The sequence below is a fragment of the Astyanax mexicanus genome, chromosome 23 (assembly GCF_023375975.1).
Source record: "Astyanax mexicanus isolate ESR-SI-001 chromosome 23, AstMex3_surface, whole genome shotgun sequence".
Classification (NCBI taxonomy): Eukaryota; Metazoa; Chordata; class Actinopteri; order Characiformes; family Acestrorhamphidae; genus Astyanax; species Astyanax mexicanus.
In genome coordinates, this window is record NC_064430.1 from 14610445 (window position 1) to 14636928 (window position 26484).

A 26484-nucleotide genomic window follows, 5' to 3' on the forward strand; every position below is an offset into this window, starting at 1 on the left:
GTAACAAAGCAGGGATGGATTACAAGACTTATTATGCCACCTGGCAGTATAAATTAGGATTTGTAATTACCCAAATTATTTTACAATTTTACTGCAAGTTGACACCATCTAGGATATGACTGGATATGAATTGGAACTGATGCATGGTTGGTACCGTCGCAATTGCTAAAGCCAATCATCATCCCAGAATAAATAAATCCCATAAGAAATAAGTTTGATAGGCCAACTGGGACCCAGATGAATGTCAGTAATGGGACTAGGGCTGCCACGATTAGTCGACTAGTCACGATTATGTCGACTATTAAAATAGTCGACGACTAATTTAATAGTCGATTAGTCGTTTTTTTTTTTCTTTGTTTTTCTCTCCAAACTGCTGCGACTGCCTTTCTGTCCTGGACGCACATGCGCAGTAGTGGAAACCGGGGTAGGTAGTGGACGACATCTCAGGACATTATACAGACAGGCTCTGGTTTCATGGCTACCCCGCTACAGAACTCAAAAGTGTGGGATCACCAAGAAAATAAAAGTGAAACGCGTGCAATGCAATATCTGCAATGAAGAACTTGCCTTCCTCGGCAGCACAACCGCGATGCACGAGCACCTGAAAAGGAGGCATGTTGTGGCTGATTAAATGACGAAGAAGCTAAATTGCTATTTAGCTGCTAAAATTAGCGTAAACAGAGCGTTAACTTAGTACTTAACTTACTCATCTTGATAGCTTTAAAACAGAGGTCACTTATAGGCGGACCGCGATCCGGATCCGGACCCAGACGTTGTCACAAATGCCATCCCAAACCGATAAACTACAGAGAAGGATTTCATTCTGACAGTGGCTTCTGTTTTCAGTGCTTTTCGGTGCAGTAAACTCACAGATCAGTCATGTGTGGTGTAAAATCACCAAACGCTCTCCTCTGCCAATCAGATCTGTGCAGACCGCTGCCCTGTGTACGGTAATGTACACAATATCTGGACAGAGAGGCATTTTTTATTAATATACTTTTTTTTCATAATAGTTCAAACAACCTCACGGTTGAGATGTTTCATAAATGCCAGTGCCTTATCCTTATTTTACACAGTTGTTTACACTTTATGCTAAACAGTAAAATAATTGTCTGTTACAACAAGCTGCATATTTCATTAAAGGTTTAATGAACTATGATTTTAATTGTTTTTATTTTTAGTTAGCATATAGCTGAAATCTAATGTTGGTTGTATAATAGCAGCTGCATTCTATTGCGATAAACTGTGTTTTATATTCAATTAACGTATGATCCGATTAGTCGACTAATCATAAAAAATAATCGGTGATTAGTCGACTATAAAAATAATCGTTTGTGGCAGCCCTAAATGGGACCATGAGGAGTTAAACGTCAGCCCTATCTGGGCTGTACAATACACACAGGACCTAGATGGGACCCATGTGGGATTAAATCAAGGTCCTGTAACATCATATGTACAGTACAAACCCACCTGAAATGCACCTATAGCCCACATTTTACCCATTTGACCCTCACATGAACATATTGGCTGGGATGCTTCCCAAAAATGTGTCTTTGTGAGTACCACAGATACTCATACTCAGTAGAACATTAGCCTCTCACTTTTGTTTACTAGACTAAAGCAACTGAAACCAGAAACCAGCTTTAGGCGACTAAACAGTGCAGAGCACATCATGAACATTCTTTCCTCCCAGTATTGTATTATTAAAAGAAATGAGTGCAAAAGGAAGTAATGCAACAATGAATGAACTGCATTAACCTGTGATTTACTGATATGACCATACATCTTTTGGCCTCAGTAACTATTTCAATGTGTTTGTGTGCATAGGTGTGTACATATACACTTTATAAAAAACAAAACCAATAAACATTTGTACATCAAAATGTGTTCCTTGTTATTAACAAGTGATAATAATAATAGTACTACTACTACTACTAATAATAATAATCTTTGAGTTCAAATGATTAAATCAATAAAAAAGGGGGAAAAGTGGAACTGACTACCCAGGGCCTGAGTAGGGAAAGGGGCCCATGAAAATCCTGATTTTTTTTTTTTTCGTTCACGTTCCTTGTGTACTGACATGGATAGGGGCCCACTGACATTGAGAGTGTACAGGACCCAGAATTTGCTGCTTCACCCCTGTTTATACATATATGTATATATATGTTTAAACAGGGGTGAAGCAGCAAATATATATATATATATATATATATATATATATATATATATATATATATATATATATATATATATATATATATATATATATACAATGACATCCCTAAAAAGGTTAATAAACACATAGATCCACCACAGAAGCAACGGAAACAGTTAGAAAATACATAGTTAGAGTTCATATAAACTTAAGAGGACTTCTAGAGAAAAAAATATTTAAAAAAAGTCCAATATCTAATTGTTTCTATACTTGTATCAAATGTCATGCTTTTATCATAAAGGTCTGGACTTGTGTTCATGGCTCTTTAATTGGGCGTGGCTAGAGCGCCCTAGCGGGCGGGGTGTATTTGAATATTCATGAGAGCACGCTCGCTCCTCCGAGCTGCTGATGAATGAAGACGCAGCTTGAGGAGCGTGTAGCTTTAATCCAAGTCAACGCGATTTCTGCAGAGTGAGAGAAGCAGCCAGCAGCCAGCTGCGGTCACACACACACTCACACACACTCATACACACACACACAGGCTCTCGGATGAAGGCGACAGCACAGGTCAGACTAGCTTAGAGGCGGCTGAGGCTACAGAGAGAAACGCTGCGGCTGTAGTTTCAGATCACATTTCACTCCTAGATTTTGTTGTCTGAGCTGCTACTTGAGATATCTGACATTTTTCCAGAAGATTGAGTCCATTCACCCCCAATATGGACACCATATTGGACAGTTTTGCCTCGGACAAACTTTTCCCCAATTCCAACCTGTTGGACCTGGAGGACCTGAATGAGAGTGATTTCCTTACCAATGTGGTGAGTGGAGATAATTCACTTTCATTAATTCTTCTTTCACTGTTTATCCTGTCATTTCTGCAGGCTAATATAACAGACTATATACTGATGGTGAATTGGATGGTTATGATGGTGTGTTTGTGCTCTGAGGGAAACAGCTGGTGACTATGTGAAACCGGTATGTTCATGATAAAAAGTTGCAGTTTCACAAGAAACCGGTATTTACATGCTAAATCTGACAGTTTGTTTTTCTTTGCAATAGTTTCAGTATCAATGTGTTTATATATACTTAGTATATAACTAAGTATGCGTGCATCTAATCGTTAGTCTCGATTTATTTATATTAAACCCTATGTGACAGTCAGTTTACCAATAAAGTTTAAAGCCCTATGTTTTTTTTCCTTTCAGTGAAAAATCTTAAAAAAATCATTCAACCTGCTGTGTAATCCAAGACTAGGTTTAATCCTGGTTTGGATAACTAACCCCCTACATTAAGTCTGTGTACCAATACCAATACCATAAACACAGGAACTAACCCCCCCAAACACACACACACACACACAGTGTACATATCCTGCGTCACTCCTTACACTTGCGCTTATTCTTGTGTTTATCTGGCGAATTTTGTGCTAACGAAATCTAAACACAGTCAAGACTTTCTCCAGCTGTGAAGTTTGCTCAGCTGTGTGAGCACAAGCAAGCAAGAGCGCAAAGGGGGGCGGGGCGTGGGCTGGGCATGTCTGCCTCTGACACGCCCACATCATACGCCCCCATCCTGCTTCTTGCATCCGGCTGATGATGAGGCTCTCTTTTTCTGTTTAATCAGACAGACAGCAGGTTGCTACTCTCATCTGCGTTGGGGGTCAGAAGTAAAAGACAGTGAACTTTACTTTACTTGACTTTATATCACACTCATGCATAAGTTCCCATTTATGCTCATCATTTATTTTACTTTTACAATGTGAAAGCATTGCTTTAAGTGAATATGCTATATTTGCAATAAAGTTATTAAGCCCTATAATTTCCTTTCAGTGAAAAATCATTAAAACTGCGGTGTAGTCCAAGACTAGGCTTAATCCTGGTTTGGGTAACTGCTCCTATACTAACCCCCTACACTTAGGCTATTTACCAATACCATAAACACAGGAACTAACCCCCTCCCCCCACAGAAGTGAAAGACAGTAAACTTTACTTTACTTGACTTTATCACACTCATGCATGAATTCACATTCATGTTCATCATTTATTTTACTTTTGCAAAGTAAAAGCATTGTTGTATGTGAAAAGACTATACAATCAAGATGTTAAGGTATTAAGAAGTAAGTTAAAATGAAAAAGAACAAAGATAAAATGGTACATCTTCTATGTTTTAGATTCAGTATTATTTCCCCTGTTTTTTTTTTTTTTGAGCTGTTAGTCCTCCTTTAGTTTTAAAAATCTCATATAAAGAAGTGCTTGCAAAAAGTTTTTTGGATGAGTGCAATAGAATTCCCAAATATGCATCTGCACAAACATGCCGTGGCCAAAACATTCACTATATATTATGGTATTTTAACGATAACGATACTCATGGCGATAAAACACTGATTAAAAAATATATATTGCAAGAATAAACTACTGCAACAAAATAAAAATTAAATTTTACTATTGCATATAATATGATAGGGCACACCCCTAACTGAGATATTAAAAAATACAAGAATTTTATCAGATTTGTAACAGAAGAATAATCCAGAATGTCATGATACTAATAATGCACTCCAAATATCTTCATATATCCAGGATTAAAGTAAAATAAATGATATTGGACAGATAGAATCTGTCTCTAGTAGATATATAATGGGAAATGAGAACAGTGTGAATTTTTCTTTGGCTAAAAACAGCAAAAAAGTAGTACCCTGATGTGATAATTAGGGTGGGTGATATAGTATGATATTTTAGGGTATAATATTGTTCACGTAATTCAAAAATGTTGGTGATATTATTGCGTACAATACAATATGCACACCCCTTTTGTGACCTTCTCTACAGTTCACATATTTCAAGCTACAGCACAACAACCAATGCATAGTGTTCACCTAGTATTTAACCACTGCCAACCAACAAATATATAATAGCAACACCGTAGCAACCACTTAGCAACACATTTGCAATCATATTGCAACCGCTGCAGTAACAACATCTTGGCAGCCACTTAGCAACTCCTAAGCAACCCACCTCTATACCATAGCAGCACATTGGTAACCAATTAGAAACACCTGAGCAACCAGCCTCTATACCACAACACCACATTAGCAAGAATGTAGCAGTCCCTGATAAGCTAACTCCTATACCATGGCAACACCTCAGCAACTACTAAGCAACATGCGAGCAACACCTTTACATTGAACACCACCTATACTACACTATACTACACCTAAGCAATTGACTCCGATACCATAGCAATACATTGACAAGCACTTTTTTTTTAAACCTGAGTAAAAAAGAGTGTCATCTTCTTCAAAATCATCTATTTCTCTTTCTTTATCTCTCTCTATATCTCGAGGGTATAGAAGGTCTCCATCATTGACCAGGCTGGATGCTATTGTGGTGTCTGGAATGTTAGAAACTGGAGCAGTGCAGGGGAGTCTGGGTTAGTATGAGCAATGGAGAAGTTTAGTGACACCATACCATCTGCATGGGATCTATTAGGAGCCCCCCCGTGTCTCCACTCGCACCGTGACTCAGTCTCTCCTGTGGCAAAGACCTAAAACTCATATGCAGGCCTGAGACACATCCAGAAGGTCTTCCAGCCTCGCGCTGCAGACGGAAACATTGCTGAGGCAGCTGAGCCAGATGAGACCAGACAAGCTTTGTTTAGGCTACTAACTCGAGCTTTATTTTAGCGAGGCAATTTCATTTGATGGTTGGGTTCTGAGACTCTGATTAGATCCTTCCAGGTTTCAGGTGGAATTTAGTTGAAAGCCAAATAAACGGGAAGGAGGAAATGAGTGTGCTACACTTGTGCACTAGATTTGCAGTGCTGTGGAAGAGAGAGGTTGTGTAGTGTGTAGAAGTTGTGGATGTTTTCTAAGTGGTTTACCTGGATGTGTGTGAGTGTGTGTGTCTAGGGTTCGCTCTAGTTGCCTGGTGCTTAGCAGCAGCTGAGCACTGGAGCCCTTTAAAGATGCAGTGCTGTGATACAGAGGAAAAGGAAGGGAGAGAGAGAGGGAGACAGGGACATGAGATAAATAGAGAGAGAATGGAAGAAAGGAAGAGAGAAAGAGAGAGAAAGAGAGAGAGAGAATAGCAGCCCATATTCAAGCGAGTGTGTGAGATTCTTGCCCTGACAGGTTCAATGAATGACTGACTTTGTTCCCTCAGGGAGGAAGCGGCTCTCGGTAACCCCATTCCACACAAACACACATATACACACACAGTCACACACCCCACACACATACCCCACACCCTCCAGGACATATAATAGACTGCATTTGTTTTACTCTGCCATTATGGGGTATAAGTGTAGGTGGGTCATTTCGAAGATTTATTTATAACCCGGAATTTCTCCACACTGTGGTTGTGTGTGTCTGTGTGTGTGTGCAGATCCTGAGTTTAGAGTAATTGCATGGCTTGTGTTTATGGATGGAAGTCATAGCCTACTGTGCATGAGATCCCACAGGACTGCGTTGAACTCAGCAGAGCTGTTGTCTACAGTTTACCGGGCCTTATTATCCTTTTGGGCCTAATGTGTTATTTATTAGGTGGAGGGCTTTACTCCTGCCATTCACTCCTACCCTTCAGTTTATAATGCAGCTCCCTCGCAGACTAGACAAATAAACTGAGGGTAGGAGGGAATGAATCATAGCACACATCCAGTACCCTGAGTACAGATGTCTGTCTGTCTGTCTTTCTGTCTTCTCCATACTTTTTAAATAGAGTGCTCGAGAGTTTGATATGGAGATGTTTGAGACGGCAGGATGTAAAAAAAACAGCATGTTTTAAAATAACCCCACTCATATACTCTGACACACCAACTGTTACAAGATTGTAGCAGTTTGTAAAGTGATTACAAAATATTACCTAAGGGAGATGGCTTGGGGACAACCACACCTGTATAAGTTACGAGGTGTTTTTGTTGTTATCTTAAGTTATAAGTTGCCAGCATGCTCATGGCAAGGCCTGACAGTGGGTGCCAGATGGATGGCATGGAATTCACACTCCACAGTTTCATATGTGTACTGGTAATACATCATAGGAGATTTTAAAAGTCCTGTCTTAATAATTACATTATCAACTTTATGAAGAGTTAGTTTGCAAAAACAGACTGTGCCATCATTGAAAGATTACTGTTATCTGTTTTTGCAAATAAACTCTTGACACAGACATAGCCTCAATAATGGAGGCCTTGGAACCAATAAGGATATACAGCGCTGGAAAAAAAAATAAGAGACCACTTAAAAGGTTTCTTTGATTTTACCAAATTGAAAACCTTTGGAGTATATTCAAGAGGAAGATGGATGAAGAGGAAGTTACCCAAAAGTAGTTTGTAAGACTGGTGGAGGAGAAAATGCCAAGATTCATGAAAACTGTGATTTAAAACCAGGGTTATTTTACCAAATATTGATTTCTGAACTCCTAAACCTTTATGAATATGAACTTGTTTTCTTTGCATTATTTGAGGTCTGAAAGCTCTGCATCTTTTTTGTTATTTCAGCCATTTCTAATTTTCTGCAAACAAATGTTCTAAATTACAAATTTTTTATTTGGAATTTAGGAGAAATTCATTTTACTCAAACATAAACCTATAAATAGCAAAATCAGAAACCCTTCGGGCAGAAATCAGTTTATTTGTTTGCAATTAACTTATTATATTGCATTCTTGAATGTCTAATTGTAGTGTTTTTTTAATGTAAAAAGAAAAAAAAACAATATCTAGTTGAGTAACTGTTTGAGATATGGTTATTTGTTGAAAAGGCTAATTTATTTTGCTGACCCTAATATTACCCATTGTGCTTACTTTTTTAAATATATATTTTATGTATATTTTACCGTTTCTTAATTTTCTACAGTATTTTTATCATATCAGTATTATATCAATGGTCTTAAAATAATAACCTTAATTTCTGGTACAATATATTCAAAAACAATACAATAGATCATCATGACAGGCCTTGGCTTTACCATACACACTGGATAGCGTAGTGGGTGGTTATGATCATGACTGGCAGTATCCGGCTAGAATTGTCCATACAAACAGATAAAAAGGCAGAAATCACATTCACATTTAATGCAGAAGGCCCCACATGCACATTCCACAGGTCAGAGCAGTGTTCATGGCAAAAGTCATGGGACACAATACGTATTCCCATAGTAAAAGTCCCATGTTAGTGTATTAATTTAATATTGTAAAAGTAAAGGTCTTGCTCCCCCAACCATACTGATGTAGAACAGTGAACTCACACAGTGGATTTAACAGTTGTTGTACTCCTTAATGCTACAATAGAGTTCATTTAAATGAAGCACATCATCTCTTTTTGTTCTGCTGATGCTAGATAATGATTATATTTTGAAAAGCAGGTTTAAATCCTTCTGCTAAATACTGTAGAATGAATGGCATATACAGGTTGGGCCTGTCTCACCTGTCCTGGGCTGTACTGCAGCATCATTAGGCGTGTTCCTGATGTTCTAGGACAGGCCTTGCTATGTGTTATTGAAGGGCAGGGCTTGTGGTATGACGGCCGTTTTACTTCGTCAATTTTAAGACATCTTGTTTTAAGCCATTATTTTAAAGGCACATGCATCCCAAGACTATGGGCTATCTGTAGTCTTCAAACAGTTCTTTTGGTTTTGTGTTAATTTTAACGCTAGTTATGACAATATGAAATATCTGTGTGAATCACACTTTTAGTTTGGGAATTAGATTTCTTTTATTTGAATATTTAAATAGGCAAATATGAACATTTAAATAGATCACACACTTATACTGACAGCAAAGCAAAAAATAAGCTCTTAAGATTCTGAATTCTGAATGAATGTAGCTTGTTAACTAAGACCACATTTACACTTAATGTCATTTAATGTGTCTTAAGTATCAGAATTCTAAGTATCAGGATCTGGGAAAAAAGGCCAAGCCATATAAATGCAAATGTGAACCCACCCAAAACACTTCAGGAGGTGGTCTGAGGTGAATGGGAGCCACATGTTATAGCAGTGTGAATCTCAATCTCTCCAAGACACATCGGACAACCCAAACTCCTCCAATTACAAACTAAACACCACTAATAATTGCTGTGCAACAATTACATTTGTTTGTTTTGTCCCAAACAGTAGAGATCAAGTGTAAACATACAGTATTGGGCCAAAATAGGATACATCAGGATCAGGATTTAATCCAGACACTCATTTACATTAAGTGACCAGGTGTGAACAAAGTTAATGTATGTAGCCAATACAATACATACAGTAGAATATAGTTTATAGACAAGAAAAGTTAAGAAAAGTTAAAAGAAAGCTAAACCATATTAAAATCATTAAAAGTTACTATTCAGTTGACTAAATAGACAATTTCATACAACTGCTTAATAAATGATCATATTCTATAACATCATTTATGAACACAGAGCTATTATAGAACATTAACTTTAAATTAAAAGCTTCTTTAGACTATATAAAGATCCTTCCTCTCATTCTCTGTGACTCTATAACTCTATAAAATTATTCACTAAATGGTTTAGTATGTGAACCAGTGGCACTGCTTTAAGATACCTTATATTTCAGCTTTATTTTTTATATTTTAAGTAAATGGCTTAGCTCTGGGGTTGCCCTGGATTTTTAATTGAGGGCAAAAAAATCTCAACCCACAAGTATAACAGGCCAAGAGATACCAATTGTTACTCTACCTGAAAAGAAAAAAACAAGAACAAAAAGAGCTAATCAGTCAGTTACAGAGAACTTCCTTAATGACTGGATTTAGCAGATCTGTCAGATAAACCATTAAAGGATTAGATAGAGAATGCTGGGCTTGGATCAATAGTGAGAGTCTGTAGTATCAGGGCTGCTTTAGGGAGTGACACGGATAAGGATGAGGGGAAAGGAATGGAGGCAGAGAGAGGATTGTCTGGATGGACAGAGAAAGGGGGTGTGGAGAGGAAGGAGGAGTGCATTCTTTTACTTCAGACTGATTCTGAGAGAAAGTGAGAGCTCTAGAATAGTTAGATCATTTCCAAAATACACACACACAGAAAATGATTTTAGGGGGTGTGGGAGTATTAGTCTGAGGCAGAATTTACCACAATGAATTCTGTCACATTTTGCAGCACAGCCCCAGTTTATCCATTCATTCTCCCTCTGTGAGGCTGGATTTGACATGAATGTCTGTATCAGTCTGATACAGTTCAGGTACTCCAGCATGGATAAGCCATCAGTAAAGGGAAAAAAAAACAAGCCACATTTATAGAGAAGTACACATAGGTACACATAGAGTTCAGTAGGAGAAAAGGGAAAGCAAACACTCAGGCAGTAGATTAATTTGTATCATAAAATTGGATTTCTTTTTTAATATACTCTGAATACACAACCGCAAATTGTGTTGTTTATTTTTTTTTGTCTGGTCAACTTTTTGATATTAATCATTTGTTAATATAAATCCATTAATTCGTCCATAATGCAAGTTTCCACTTGGTTAAAAGTTAACGATTCTTTGAATCATTTAATGTTATATGCTGTACAGAGAGAAATTTACACATCCTTTTCGTCTATTCTCACATATTTGTTAAAAAACTGGAGATCCTGTTCCAGTTTCTGCTTCTTAATAACTTTTATGAATACTGCTTTTATACAAATCACCTTCCTAAAAAATATTGTCTGAAATAAAATGTTTTTAAAATAATGAATGTCATATATCTCTGGTATAGTGTGAGTATTGCATCTTTCTTTATAACCATGTTTTTGTATATTAAGAAATAAAATATTAAAAGTTGAGCAGACAAAACATGAAATATCTTTGCTTTATACCGTCTGCAATCAAATATGCCTAAGTAAGTAAATTTAAGAAACTAAAACACTGTATAAAGACACCACACTTATTATTTGGGCCAGAGAATGAGTGCACAGCTTACTTATTTTATATCGTTATAACAGGTAACAGTAATAAAAAACAGACCAATACATCAAGATTGATTTAAATTAATTAATTAATTAATTTATATTTTAACACACATAGGCCCGCACATAGTTTTCTCAGACAGGGATTAGGCCTAGTCCTGGAAACCGGGCCCTAGATTAAGAATGTCCCTTTTCTCTGTAGTTTGTTTTATTCCAACAAATTTTAACTTATGTGACAAAAAAAATCAGTCACCTTTTGTCACATCTGATTTATTGCCACTTTATTTATTCACTGGCTCTGTGTAGGATTGATTTATGCCTCCCGTTAGCTCTATGTAGGCACTGAGGTAAGTATAATAGCTAATCTATAGACTTCCTCTGTCAGTTGAAAGGGAATGCTTGTGATTTGCTTGTAATAAACAGCCGCACACCAAGCAGTCTGCCCTGCCGTTAATAGAAGCAGTGATGTGACATCAGTGCTGGCGTCAGTTCTGTCCCCTCCACAACTCTTCCATGACGTTGCTGTGGATTTTACTCTTGAAAGGTTAAATATGCATACTACCGCCGTCCTCCTGGCCTGCTGTTCGTGCTCCACCACATCAGTGACAACAATAAAGGTGCAAAGAGTTACCACCCACCCGCTCACACACACACACACACACACATGCTGTACTATACACACACCTTCAAAATAAATCAGCAAGTTTGGCTACGTCATGATTGGGTGTGTGTTAATTCTAGTTTTAAAAACTCTTTACACTTGCGCTTGACCCTTCATTCCTTTCACTTCATGCCGTTGGGCTTTTTGAATCTGTGGATGTTTCGCATAGTTCTGAAGGCATTTGTGAAATCGATTATAAGCAAGCACATGCTGAAGTCATTGCCCGGCCAGTAAAATGATCCAGTGACTGTTTTTGCACCTGCAGAAAAGCTGTGTGCACCTGCGCAATTTACTTTTACTCTTTTAGACAGATCCAGATTTTGCTAAATGATGTGAGAGTTGAAGCGTTGTGTCAAAGTGCTTTGACACAAATAATTAACTCTGAATAGAAACTTTCCAGACTTTCCTCCCCTCCTACTTCAGAGTGATTGCTGAATTGATATGGCTGAAATCTCCGTCATCCTCTTTTGTAGTCTGCTATTTCAGTGCTGGGTTATGTAACACATCCTCCTAATGGCTTTTTTAGGGTTGGTGCGGGGTGGTGGTGGCTGCAATGCTCGCAGGTAGATTTGGATGCTGATAAAGAAGCTTCACATGCCTTTAGCTCGTTTGGACAGATACAGTCATTTACCCCCCCTGGACCAAGCCTTTCTTTATTCATTCCTCCCTAATATCTGCAGCTGCTTGGAGTTAAAGAGGAGAAATCAGCGTTCTGTCCTGACTCCTCCTGCCCCCGAGGCCCTGTCTGAAGGAGCTGAAGGTCACAAAGATATGGCTAGCTCAGACACGTTAGTGTGCTGTAAATAGGGATGGCATTAGAGATACTGTTAATCAGTGTAGCACATTCTTAAGGCATCATGGCAGCATCTGATTTTCCAGTTTAGAAATATAGACGAAGTAAAGGTACTTCATGACAGGAAAAATGCCTGGCATAGCCATTGAATTAGAGCAGTTGTAGAGCACTGTTTTGTTTTTGGGAAACCATTGTTGTTACTAACAGAATGCTGTTGTTATTTAACAGAAATTGATTAAAAAAAGCACCTTACCTCACTATCACACTTTAGTACATGTAAATATTAATATTTCAGTATTACTATTACATACTTAAATAAATGCACCCGGGTGAATGAAACCAGTTATAACCCACCTCTGATCATGGTACACTGGTTTACAATGAATCACATTTTTAAGGCATCGTAGTAATGGACATCTATTCAGGTTATTCAGTTTTATCTGTTTAATGAAGCATTAGCACATTAGCAATCACATAGCAACCAAAACATAATGCCTATACTGTGGTGCAGAGGTCATTAAAAAATTGTGTAATAAATGCTGAGCGAGACACTGTTATTTCCAGACCCGGACCTGGAAAGAGTTTACAACAGTTTGTTTGACAACCATTTATTATTGTTAAATGGTTGATTGTTTAACCTTTTCCAGGGTAGCATTATTAGCTTTACCAACTGATTACAACACATGCAGTATTTTGCACATAGGACAGTTGGACAGAATTGTGTGTACAAGTGATTTAATGACACCTGTAGACAGAAGTGCTAATAATACTAAGGTATATAATATATGATACTACTGCTTTAACTACTGTGGATGTGCGGTGACGCCTAGGCCCGTCATGATAAGAATATTTTGTGGACGACATATTGTGCCAGAAATGATTGCGATACACAATATTTTTGTAATATTAAGACTATTAAATGCCACTGACATAATGATAAGAGAATAGACAGCAACGACAGCAAAAATTTAAATAATCATTTATTATAATTAGTTTGGGAATTATATACTTAACTCTTCACCTACTTTAGTCCACACTGTGATTATGGAGTCACAGTTATTGAAGCAAGACTGGAGCTGAAATACTGTTCACTGTTATATATGTGAACAAATATACAAATAAACACAATAGACGATATCACGATTATCAAAAATTCTTGAGATCATGTTCATTTATTGTACGATAAATCGATATTGCAATTATTGTGACAGGCCTAGTGACGCCATCTTTGATTGTGAATTCTGGATTAGTGAGGCTCTACTGACTTACAAAGTAGGAAATCGGACTTGTGTAGACGTTCCCTTCCAGTTGAAATTTCTTACTTGGAACTCAGAAAATAAAATATTTTAGGTCAAATGGAATACAGCAAAATGTTCTCCAAAAATAGAAAAGTGGATCTTTTAATGAAGAATGGGCAGTTTTATACCCTCGCATGTTTTTAAAACAAGTGACCATTATAAAAAGCGTTAAAAAAATTAACGTCAAGGATCAGTTATTTTCTAATTCATCTTGTTTGGTGTAAAAACTCACAATTAATACTGTTGAATTATATTTATTTGAAAGTCACGGCTGACTAAATGAAATGTTAATATAACTAACCTCTGTTACCGCTGTAGAGGGTAACACCGCTGCCTTCCCCCAGGGAAGCCTTTTGTTATAGCCCTGTAGTTCAGAGACCTCTCTGGTGAGATTGTGTAATTGCACAGAGCATGTAGAACAGTCATTTTAATGCAGGTTAAAATAAATAAATTGCAGTGTAAAATTCTGTGTTTTTGAGCATATAGTTTTGTAAATCTTGTACATTTTTGAAATATTCTAATAAGCCAATAAACCTACCAGTTTTTAGAATTAATATATTTATTACATTTGGTTGCAGGTTACAGGGAGGGTTGTGCCGGGCCCTGATACCATTAATTAGGACATTTTATCCTCTCCCATCTCAGGAGAACAACTCAACAACTTTCAGTTTAAAAGAAACTTTGTCCTGATTAATGGTATGAAAAATAATGCTGTGTGAAGCCACTTCTTACAATCGACTCCTATCACTGCTAAGCTCTAGTGGTAGTGGTAGTTCAATTCTGTGACTTATTGATAGTGCAGGGATTAGCAGGGCCAATCTGTTTAAATCAGATACGCTTGCACACACAGACCCACATCCCTTCGATTCAGGGACTCTCCGCCAGAGAGTTTGGGGGAAAGTTGCAACTGGAGCACAGTGGTAGGATGGTGCAGGATTACAGTGTATTGGTCCTGTGAGAATGAAGATTTGTTGAACTTTTAATTCAGTTAAACAACATTCCATCTGCTCAATTACGTGTTTAGCTCTGGGAATACACTAAGTAGCTTTTACTTTTCTAATTGCTGAAGCCATCGCACTGTGCTGCGCTTTGTAAAAGCAATTATGGACACTTCAGTGATCTGGAGCTCTTGCTGTCATAATATGCAGAATTAACACAGAAACAGACAGTTTCCTCTGTCAGTTGGACTGAAATCAGCTCCCCTCTGCTCACAGTGCTGCACTGGAGAGCCTGTTAGACTCCTCCATGGCCTCACTGCCGTCTCTGAGAGCCTATCAGAAATCACAGCTGGAGCAGCATCTTGGCAAGTCTATCAGAATCCCAATTTATGTTGACTATGGATGTCCAGATAATGTTTTTAAAATTCTAATCCTGATATAATTCATTTAGAATGAAGCACATGCAAACTATGGCTGGACTAAAAAACACATCTCAATACACTTAATAGTGAAATAGTGATGTACAATACAATAGGATGAAAACCTTAACCTGAAATATAATATTGACATGTAAATATTTAGCGTAAACATCAAGAATGCAGATATTTTGCAGTTATATATGACATTATTAATTTTTTATTTATTAGTAGATATCTAACTGTGAAACTATGTTTTTTTTCCATGTATATATAGACACTTTTAAATATAAGACAATATTCATGCTCTCTTATGATATTGCACTGACACTGCTAACTACACTGGATCACGCTGGTTCAGATGGTAAAATAAAGCCTCATGTAGCTTCTTTAATTGCTATATTAAGACTGCATTCTGAGTGCTGAGTGTCTTCCCTCCAGAAACCAAACCATTTCCACACAAATGACCCATGCACATTCTCTTTTTTTGCAATTAAATCTCAAAGGAACACAGAGGGAAGCCTGCGTAGCACATACATATGTATGATATACTGCCCAGACTCTCACTTTGCTGTAATTCTGGTCTTGTTGGTTTACAGTCCTTTGGTTTCTCAGCTTTAAATGCACAGTGTCGTTGCTAAATGTGTCAAACTTAAAAAAAATTAACTTGCCTAACTGCTGCAGGTTATTTCTATTTATACCTATAAACTAAGGGCCAGCACTAAGTGCACCATGCTTAATTTATCTGATACTGATCAGTTCAAATATGCCTGGATTTGCTTCAAGTCCAAACTTGCAGATTGGATCGGATTTGGCATACCCCTAGCAACTCGCCCTCTTCACAGCTGTCTTTTCAAGCACTGTGTGGCTCTCAACCCGTGAGTAAACATAGTAGGCAGGTGCCATTGTTTGCAGAAGCGTGTCTGCAGTTTTCCTCGAGGTTATACACATACAAATCCCTGTTTCCCATGCATACCAGCAAGAATTGCTTAAAAGTAAATGCTAATAATATTCATATTACTTACAGTATATAATTTAATGTGATGCTCCATTTACAAACAGCTAGAAGAAAACTATTTTTTTAATTTGTATTCTGCTTTAAACCTATAGAATTTTGCTCACAACCACAACAGAAAGATAGAGAGAGTGAAGGGGGGAGAACATCTGGCATTGAGATTTCAGGCATCATCACCCCCTCACTCCCTTCCAACCTCAAACAGTGAAACAGTAGCTGGTAGGAGATGTGGGAGGTTCTAATGTCTGTCTGAAATTACGTTGAATTCTTTCTTACCGCCATGAAATCTGGTGGACTAAAGCAACATGTTATCATGACTGTGGTAAATTACATCACATCACGCTGTTCAAAATCTATAACATTGTACGTACTGCTAGCACATCTACAACACTGACAAGCAACATGTACAAACAAAAGATTTATATAGACACAGATCTGACAATAAAAATAATTAAATTGTTTCAACTGCTTATATGAAGTGTAAATGGACCGATTCCAATCTCGTCTGCATCCTTTAACAACAATAAATAGTAAATACATATTAACAAGCAGCAGAGTTGTCTACTTTTATTCATATTAAAAAAACGATTTATTTAATTATTGATTATGTAATTGTTTGTTTGTGTTTATCTTTTTGATATAAAATAATAAAAAAATTTAACATGCCTTAGAACACTGTGTTCTATTGTTTTTTTGTACTATATTGCCCACATTTGGTTCACTGTGTCACTTTTTTCTATAAGAAGCTGTAGGACTCTGGTAGGCCTCAGTGGTTGCTGGGGGGAAGGGCATCAGCAAGCCATGACACCGTCTGCCTAACTGTTTCGCTGCCTAACTGTCTGCTGTGGTTGTGGTTCTCCTGCTCTGTGGCTGACTGCAGAACTAAAGAAAGACCTGGAGTTGGAATTAGAAAACCAGCAGCAGAGCAAGAGAAGCAGGAGGAGGAGGAGGAGAGGGAGTGTGTGAGTGAGTAAGTGAGTGAGAGGGAGAGAGACTAGGAGGTACAGCAGCAGTTCAGAAGGGAGAGCCAGGATTTTATCCAGAATGAATGGCCAGCACTAACTAGCGCTGAGTAGGAAAGGCTGATTCAGTGCACAGACCTGCACTCACCTGTTGACTCCCCCTCGGAGTGTATCTGCCTCATTGCTAATACGGCATTAATCTTAATGAGCGTGCCTCCATAATGATCAGTATCGCCCTCGGTGAACTGGAGCCCTGACAGCGAGACTGATTTCCCTCAGCTGGTCTGCTCTCCCTCAGCTGGTCTTGCAGCCGTGCCAACAGTAATATGACTCTCAGAATGTGGACTGCCTTTAAAAGCACAGATGTGCAGGTCTGGAATGAAGATTGTGGAGGAAGAGATAGAGAGAATAGAAGAGAGAGAGAGAAAGAGAGAGACAGTCACACATTCTGTTAGCTAGCTAGCATTCCCACAAAGGAAAGAATGTGTCTGAATTTTAGGTCATAGACACCCAGCTAAACTCTGGCTGACTGGAAACCCTTTTGATGATGAGAATATAAGCTTGTGTGTGGGGAAAAAGTAGCCTAAATAGCAGAACTTATTAATAACAGAAACTTACAGTATTATTTACACCATATTCATTCTCTACACACACTGTAGAACCTGGCACCTTATCTAAACATACCCAGCTTAAGCTTATTAACGGTTTCTTTAAACTCTCCTCTCCTCTTCTGTTTGTCTAATAGAAATTACTTTCCTTCAGAGGTGTCAAGTAATTAAGTACAAATACTCTGTTACCTTACTTAAGTAGAAATTGTGGTTATGTATACACTTTTTTAAAGTAATTTTGTTCAGCCGACTTTTTACTTCTATTTCTTACATTTTCACACAGTTATCTGTACTTTCTACTACTTACATTTTAAAAGTAGACTGGTTAATCATGTTTCATTTAGGCTTGTTTTCATTCCAACTTCATATTGTTCCAAACAAAAAACCTATAATAAAAACTCAGATAATTTGAGTGAATTTGATTGTGGATGGATGAGAAGTATAAACATATTGCATCCTTACACCCTAAAATGCATTCATTTTCAATGAGCATACAGGCAAACAGGTAGCCCAGTGCATCCCATATATTTCACCTTAATATTACAATATAACATTTTAGTTATTATGGCTTTTAGGGGGGGGGGAAATGGGAAGGGGGGTTTTGGGGTACTGCACTATAGGACCTTGGGGTATGGACTAAGCTTATGTCTTTAATGAAATATTTTCCTTACATTACTTTTTTTTTTTTTTTTTTAGCTTTTTTGCCGTTCAAAGGCAAGTATATCAGACTGTAGTCTGCACGTTAAAACAAGATACATAGGACGACCCGCTAGCTGATAGCATCCTGGGATACTTGCTTACCCCAGCTAGCGCTCACCCTTGTACAAAATATTGGAATTCTAAGCTTACTGTAAATAAACAGAAGTGCTTTACTTACCCAAATAAACAGTTTTCAGAAGATACATCAGTGTGGATTAATAACCAGTACTCATTTGACATTAAGAGATTTTATTTTATTTTTTAAGAATTACTGTTTTGTTAATTTAGGCGCCTCCCATTGCGGTAAGAAAAAAAAAACCCTTGTTCACTTTAAGTATGCATCCTTACTAGGTGCGCTTTTCCATGGAGATTCTCAAAAACACAAAAGCGAACGGAAATGGAGGAGCTACTGATCGCGATGTCACGTGGTCGAGAAAGCCAAAAAAAACTCACTGATCCTTTTCAATTGCAGTCCGGATGCAATGAGTTTTATCACTGAGAAGAAGTGTGAAATATTTTCACAGTCGTCCCCCTGAGAAACTAATGCCGTCTGGATAGGGCTTTAGTCTGAAAATTACGGTAGATAAAAAAAAAGGGACAACTAGGATGTGTTTTTTTTCTTTCTTTTCGGCATCATACTCAAAATCAAATAATTTCGACTTAGGGGCAAAAAATGCGATTGGCACCAGTAAATAGCCACAGCCTACTTTATGTAAACTTTGATTCAGTCTGTATTTCTCCTCTAAACACCTGGCACCTAATCTAGCTAAACATCCCCTAAGGCTTATTTCTTCACCCTGCTTTGGCTTATTAAGGGTTTTACCCTCCTGTTCTCCTCGGTGTTTCCACTAGTGTGTGAGTCTGAGGATATTTAACTACTCAGAGCTGTTCCTCCTCCAGCACCAGCAGAGGCTGGACATTTGCAGACCCTGCTTATTAACTCAGCCGTCTCCTGGCCGCCTCCCCTTCCTCCGCTCGGGTTTCCCGCTGTTATCAGCTCTTCTGTGTGAGTGTGTGTGTGTATATTCATCATGTCAGGCTTCTTTTCTCACCCTGTATCCATCTTTTCCATATTTTCGCTTCTCCGCGCGAGCCCTGCACTCCTATACCCAAAAAACTACACTAACGGCCGTCTGGTTTGAATCCCGCGCTGTGATTGGCTGGAGCCTCAGCACATGTCGGAGGCGTGACCCAACAAAGCCTGCTCTGGCGGAAAGTAGGACAGGAGCTTGTGCGCATGCGCTGCTTTGTATTTCCACTCAGAAAACACAGCCACAGAGGGTTTTAAATAGTTTAAAAAAGGAAAATAAAAATAAATAAATAAATAAAACCACAAATCCTTTAAATGACATTAATTGTAGGGAAAGTCTGAAAACTTGGTATGTTTAAAGGGAAAACAACATGACAATATGGTTTAGAAAAAAAAAGTTTTTTTATAGTTTAAATAGTTTTAATGAAGTAAGGTCTAGAAGCTTCGTCAACAGTTGCTATATCCTAGCTAATAAATGAGGCTTCTGAGGTGAGTAAGGGACAGTATGTCTGTCTGAGTAGTTTTATTTTTGGTTAAATCTTGATTAAAAAGATTTCATTCATTCTGTTAATCACTTGGCTGGTATCTAACTTAAAAAGAGCCATTTAAAAGCTTTGTAAAGTTCAGACAAACACAGGCCATGGTGAGGACAGATTGAAAAATATAAGAACATACTTAGTTTAGTACTTAAGGAAATATTGGGAAATGTCCACAATCATTTTTAATAAGCGCCTGGTTCATTGAAAATGTGAAATGAAGTTGTGTAGAGTGAACAAAATGTTAAGTAAACTGGCTTTTGATGAGGCATGCCTATTAAAAAAAGCTAACCTAACCCACTTAAGGTTTACTGTTGAATAAGTAATTGTAAGGTTTTGTTAAACCCTTGTTAAAACTAGCTAATTTTTATAGTGTATTTTTTGCTTCTACAAGTCTTTTTCAACAATTCAACTATTCAAATGCTTTTATTAATGGTTAAATTAAACCAGTTGTGAAACCGTTGTGTCATTTGTGTTACATCAGTATAGAATATAATACAATAAAGCTTTACTGTCCCATTACATTTTTTCAAACAATTTTTTTTGGTTTCATGTCACAGACAGAAGTTAATAAATGAAAGTATTAATACGATAAATAAACCTATTTAAACCTGTACAGTGCCAACAGTAAGAAAAAACACAAAAAAACTGCTGACTGAATTCATCAGATATAATTTTGAATTTGTCATCAATATTCAGAAGTAGGTCTGGGCTCTTATGGGTTAATAGAGTAGTGTAATGAAATAAGGACTAGAAGCTTCCCTCAGTTGCCAGTCGTCGACAGTCGAGTCTTATAATGAGGCTTCTAAGGTGAGTAAGGGACAGTATTTCTTTCAGAGTAGTTTTATTTTTGGACAAATCTTTATTAAAGAGAGTGAAAAGAAATATTTCATCCTGTAAATCACCTGGCTGGTATCTAAGCCCGAGGATTAGAGTGTAGCCAGTCTGATGAATCTCCTTTGTTGGTATGTATGAGAGGGCTTCAGAGGATCTGTTTGAAATGAAGTTCTGAAAGGAGTTCTCTCCGTCTCTGTACTTCTTTCGCTTTCTTTGAGTCCGTTTCTTCTTTTCTTTTTCTCTCTCTCCACACCACATTACAGTTGAGATAAAATCAAAGGTTACACAAAGCCTAACCACAACTATAGCCATGAGCAAACAATTCTGTGGGATGAGTGAGAAAGCACCAACTGCTGCTACCACTGAACTTCTCAAATTAAGCAGGGGTTGCTGAAATTCATTGTACAGTTAAGGTGGGTCTTGACTTGGGTCAGGGTGTGTTTGCACTTTGTAACTGAATTTAGAAGCAGTGTGGTATAATTTGTAGCTAGAATTCACTTTTAAAGTTGGTCAGAGTCATGGCACAGCATAACACTGGCAATAACCCAGCATGAGGCTTGCTTGTGCCCATGCAGTCTGGTGCACAGAAGTCTACAGCAGTGAGTGACCGGCAGGCTTTCTAAGCTTTGCCTTTCTTGCATTGGCAATGTTTGTGGTGTGTCTGTATGAATGTGTGTAAGATGCTGATGGTCTCACACACCGCCAGCTGCACCATCTGCAAACACACATACACATACACACTGTGAACATACTCAGAGCGGAGCCAGCTGGAACACACATACACACTCTCAGACAACCCATTATTTTCCCAAAGCATCTAATGCAGGTAATACCGCAATTCACTGCCTCTCTCTCAGTCTCCTTTGAACAGATCTCACCTGGAAATACCACAGTCTCCATATGATAAGCATTCTCAGACAGGCCTCCATTTACACTTACCATGTCATTAAGCACACCCTTAAGACGACGACTGAATTAAATTTACTTTACTTTGTGTTTTTTAACTAAGGTGTTACCAGTCACACCAATCTCACATCTGTATATTACACAGATCAAACAAAGCCAAATGCTGCCTCTCTGATTATTACAGTAACACAGTAATCACTGAAATTAAAGCATTAAAGATTTTTTTCTCTGATGGATTAGAGAGAAAGAGCCAGTCAGACTGCTGAGAGGAGGGACAGAGAGGGAAGAGAGACTCGCTTTTTTTTCTCTCTCTCTCTCAACTTTCTGGTTCCTGACCTTAGCAGAGGAAGACCAGACGGTGCCGAGGCCATGGAGAGGTTATACACACCGTCTTGCACCCTTGGGACAACCGATGCTTTCTGTGGCAGCCTGGAATTCTCTTCTCTCTCTCTCTCTCTCTCTCTCTCCCTCTTTTTTCTCCTTCTTTTTTCTCCCTCTCTGAACTCCAGATGTGGAATTTCAGAGCTCTTGCATCAGCAGTTTTGCTCTTGCATCATCTGCAAAGGCCAGAGAGAAAGAGAGGTCTTTCTGTGGCTGCTGGACAACAGGCCACTCTAGAAGAGGGCTTAAACCTGTTTGCTGTCCATTCAATAGAGATGCTCCGATATGGGAATTCTAGACCGATGCTGATATAAAAAATATAACGTGTATATATACAGCTCTTAAAAATAATTAAGAGACCACTTCAGTTTCTGGATCAGTTTCTCTGATTTCATTAGTAAAATGAACATTGTTATTTTATTCTATAAACTACGGACAACATTTCTCCCAAATTCCACATAAAAATATTGTCATTTAGAGCATTTATTTGCAGATAATGAGAAATGGCTGAAATAACAAAAAAGATGCAGAGCTTTCAGACCTCAAATAATGCAAAGAAACCAAATTCATATTATTTAATGTTTTAACCCTGGTTTTTAATCACAGTTTAATGCATCTTGGCATGTTCTCCTTCACTAGTCTTACACACCACTTTTGAATAACTTTAAGCAATTTTAATTTGGTAAAATCAAAGAAACTCATCATTTTTAAGTCAGTCTCTTATTTTTTCCAGAGCTGTATATATGCTGATGTCGATATCCACCTTTTTAACTTACAGAGAGACTAGACATCCTGGTATAACTTTATAACTTAAAAACAACAAAAAACAGCCAACAGCATACCATAACCACTGATGATCAAGGACTAGAGAATAACCAACACCAACTGTGAAGCAACCGATCAGCTTCTATCTCTGACGTCACATCTACAAATTGTAACAAATACTTTGTGGAGTGTCTAATAGACTGGACGTTGAGTAGGTGACCATATTGCAATCCTGTTTCTGATCCAACTTTACCAGCACAACACAGACTAACACTGTGTCACTGCAGCTCTGAGAATGATCCACCACCTAAACAATAGCTGCTCTGTAGTGGTCCTGTGGGGTCCTGACCTTTGAAAAACAGAAGAACTGATAAAATGCACAGTGAGTGTAGATCCAAGGAACTGGACATGTGATATCATGTGGCTGTGTAGATGTAACTCCACCTACTTTAATTTCAGCCTTTCAGGCATCTGATCTGTGGCTTCGTCTTGTCAAACCACAAAAAAAGGATTCCTGCTTCTATTCCTGTGATTTATGCTTCTCAGCTAATAACAATGTCCACATTGCTCATTGGAATGAATGAGTACTATAAACTGCAGCTCTACTCTTTAAAACCGCTCCTCTAGTTCAGTGTGGATTACCGAGGTCCGTGGACATATCCGCCCCACAAACCAGCAACAGGAAGCTCCTGTCGCACATCAAAGCTGCAGGGTGGGACTGTTTATGGTTAAGCACTTAGCCATAGTGATTAGTCTATGCTTCTGACGATAGGAGAGCTTGCGTCAATAAGAGCACCCCATGGTCAGGGTGTTCCCAGGGTGCCATTCTATAAATGCCACTGAGTACGAGAGCCGGTTTGCTGATTATTTGTATGTAAGACTAACAGGTTTTCCTGGAAAAACTGATAAACCATTGCCTGGGGAGTACAGAATCATAACACTGGAGTGGTTCTGCATTTTACACTGATTAGCCTATTACCCTGGGAGCCTTATTATTCATTTATTATATCCAAGAGCTTTTTATTCGTTACTAGAGCTGAATATTTTGTTTGTTAATTATTAGTTTTGTTATATTAGCCTTTTTAATGCAAATCTTGCCAGTCAGAATGATTCTACTGTGTTATTTGAGCACCCTGAGCAGACATGGTTCCAGATAAGGGTTTTGTTTTGATGTTGTGAAGAAGAATAAAGGACCCCTTTTACACCTGGTCACTTTGTGCATCATGAGATGATCAGAATTATATCTGGATAAGCCATAAGCCATATACAATATATAATATAGAAAAAAATATGTAAATATATGCACTGACATGCAATATATGCATTTGAGAGAAATAATTGGCAATTTGCACAGATAATTCCAGCCAGATGCTGCCAGTCATAATCATTACCACTCGCTGTGCTGTCCACTGTGGGTGGTAATGCTTTTTTATGAGACCACTTAAAAATTATGAGTTTTTTGACTTCATAAATTTAGAAAACCTCTGGAATATAATCAAGAGGAAGATGGATGATCACAAGCCATCAAACCAAGCCATCAACTGCTTGAATTTTCGCACCAGGAGTGGCATAAAGTTATCCAAAAGCAGTGTGTACGACTGGTGGAGGAGAACATGCCAAAATGCATTAAAAATGTGATGAAAAAGCAGGGTTTCTCCACCAAATATTGATTTATGAACTTTTAAAACTTTATGAATATGAACTTGTTTCGTATTCACAACATAAGATGGTGTGGGTTTTTTTTACACTGCTTTATAAGGTAACAAATCATAATAAGTGTACATGCTGCTGTCCCTTGACTTTTGACCTGTCAGTGTGTATTGTAAGCAGTAGGATCACAGCATTGGTAATTTCTCTGTATCGTTTATCTACAAGAAAACGTATTTTTCAAAATGTTTGAGATAAAAAAGATAAAAAAAACATTAAAACAGGTAGATTTTTTTTACACCACACAGGTCCACATTATCTCTCTATCCAGTGTGTCACCGAGGTCAAGGGATTCCGTGGGAACACGCAGATGGAGGGTGTGTGTCGTATCCTGGTGAAAGTGTGTAACTATGGCGTATGCGTCTGTGTGTGTAAGAGTGAGTAGTGTGTGCGCATGTGCACAGGTGTCACTTCTGGCTAGTCCATGTGCTCAGTACTCCACTGCTGCGTCACTCACACACCTGTTCACCAGGATGTAAACAGGTGTCAGGTCCTCACACACCTTTGTTACACCCCTCCTTAGCAAACACGCACACTCACTCAAATGTCTTTCTCGCTCTGACATACACATCCAAATGCACACACTTTAGATATCTGTACACACACACTAACTAAATATAGTACAACTATTGTTTAAGGACACATTTGAGATGCCAAGTCAGGGTTTGAATTTAAATTAGGAAATACACTGCTCTGAATTTGCTTAGCTAATAATTACCTTATTAGTTAAAGTAGAAGTAGGACAAGTTAGCCAGTCTGAAGCACATTTGTGCTGTGAGAAAGTAGAATAAATATTAATTTCTCTAGAATGTCACCTGAGTTCCATATGTAAGGTTTTTGCTGTTTACATTTATATTTTTTTTTCTTAAAAATTCACAATAGCTTTTGGGACACTATCTTTAAAGCCATTGTATGTAGCATTTAAAATGTAAGTCATATCTTCTAAATTATGTTGATGCTCCATTCACTTATAATAGGGAGAAAAGCTTCTCTGTAATTGCCACTCCAGGCTTACTATGCTGCTAATTGCACTTCGAAACGTTGCTCGTGAGAACTGTGTAACTGCTTGATTTGAATAATATTTGTGTAAAATCATGAATCAAATTGCTCTACCACCTCAGTCCAAATGATTCTTTCACTTTTTTTTCGAGATGGTTCTATATCTCTCAGCTTGTCCAGAAATGCATGTGTAAAGCATGTCCTTTAGTTCACATAATTTATTTTCACATAATGCTGCATTAACATAAGCTGAAAAACCTCTCAGTTAGTTATGAAATATAAGTATTTGATTGGGTTAACCCTAGGAACCCATTGGATGAATGCTATGGAGTTATCATAACCAATCAAAGAAAACTTCAAAAACTTTAATAGATAATAATGAAATTGATAAAATACAACATTTCCGCTGTCGTTGCTTTTACTAAGCTCTTCTTTTTCTCTTTTTCAAATACTCAGCACTTCTCAGAACAGATGGAGGACTTCTCCAATGAACTCTTCAGCAACTTCTTCGATGAGCACATGCTAGCTGAGAGGACGCCGCTGCTGGACCTCGAGCTGGAGCCCCCGAACCCTGACATCCAGCAGGAACACAGCTACTCCCTTAGCGGAGACTCTGCCCCTCAGAGCCCCTCCATGCCAATTAAATCAGATGGCGATGACGGTAGGTGACTCTTTCAAACACGTATACATATATGTATCCACCAACTATAACATTACATTAACACCACCTTCTTATCTATACCACTCACTGTGCATTTGTTATAGTCTCCACTGACTAAATAGAAGCATTTTTTAGTTTTATATAACAATATGTACAGCCTGTAGACCATCTGTGTCTACTCACTGTCCTCTTTTATTAGATACTCTGACCTAGTTAGTCTATTTTATAGATTTGT

At 38.0% G+C, this 26484-nt stretch overlaps 1 protein-coding gene across 2 annotated transcripts in view; it reads left to right on the forward strand.

Moving 5' to 3' along the window:
- The first annotated feature begins 2577 nt into the window (after window positions 1-2577).
- The window catches only part of creb3l1 (cAMP responsive element binding protein 3-like 1), a 56513-nt gene continuing 32606 nt past the window's right edge, over window positions 2578-26484 (forward strand). Inside the window, exons 1-2 of one of the 2 annotated variants that reach the window (XM_007244920.3) lie at window positions 2578-2973; window positions 26045-26249. In XM_007244920.3, coding sequence (XP_007244982.3) covers window positions 2872-2973; window positions 26045-26249 — 307 coding nt within the window. In that variant the 5' untranslated portion in view covers window positions 2578-2871. The remainder of the gene's footprint in view (window positions 2974-26044; window positions 26250-26484) is intronic. The other variant, XM_007244919.4, reaches the window with a different exon arrangement.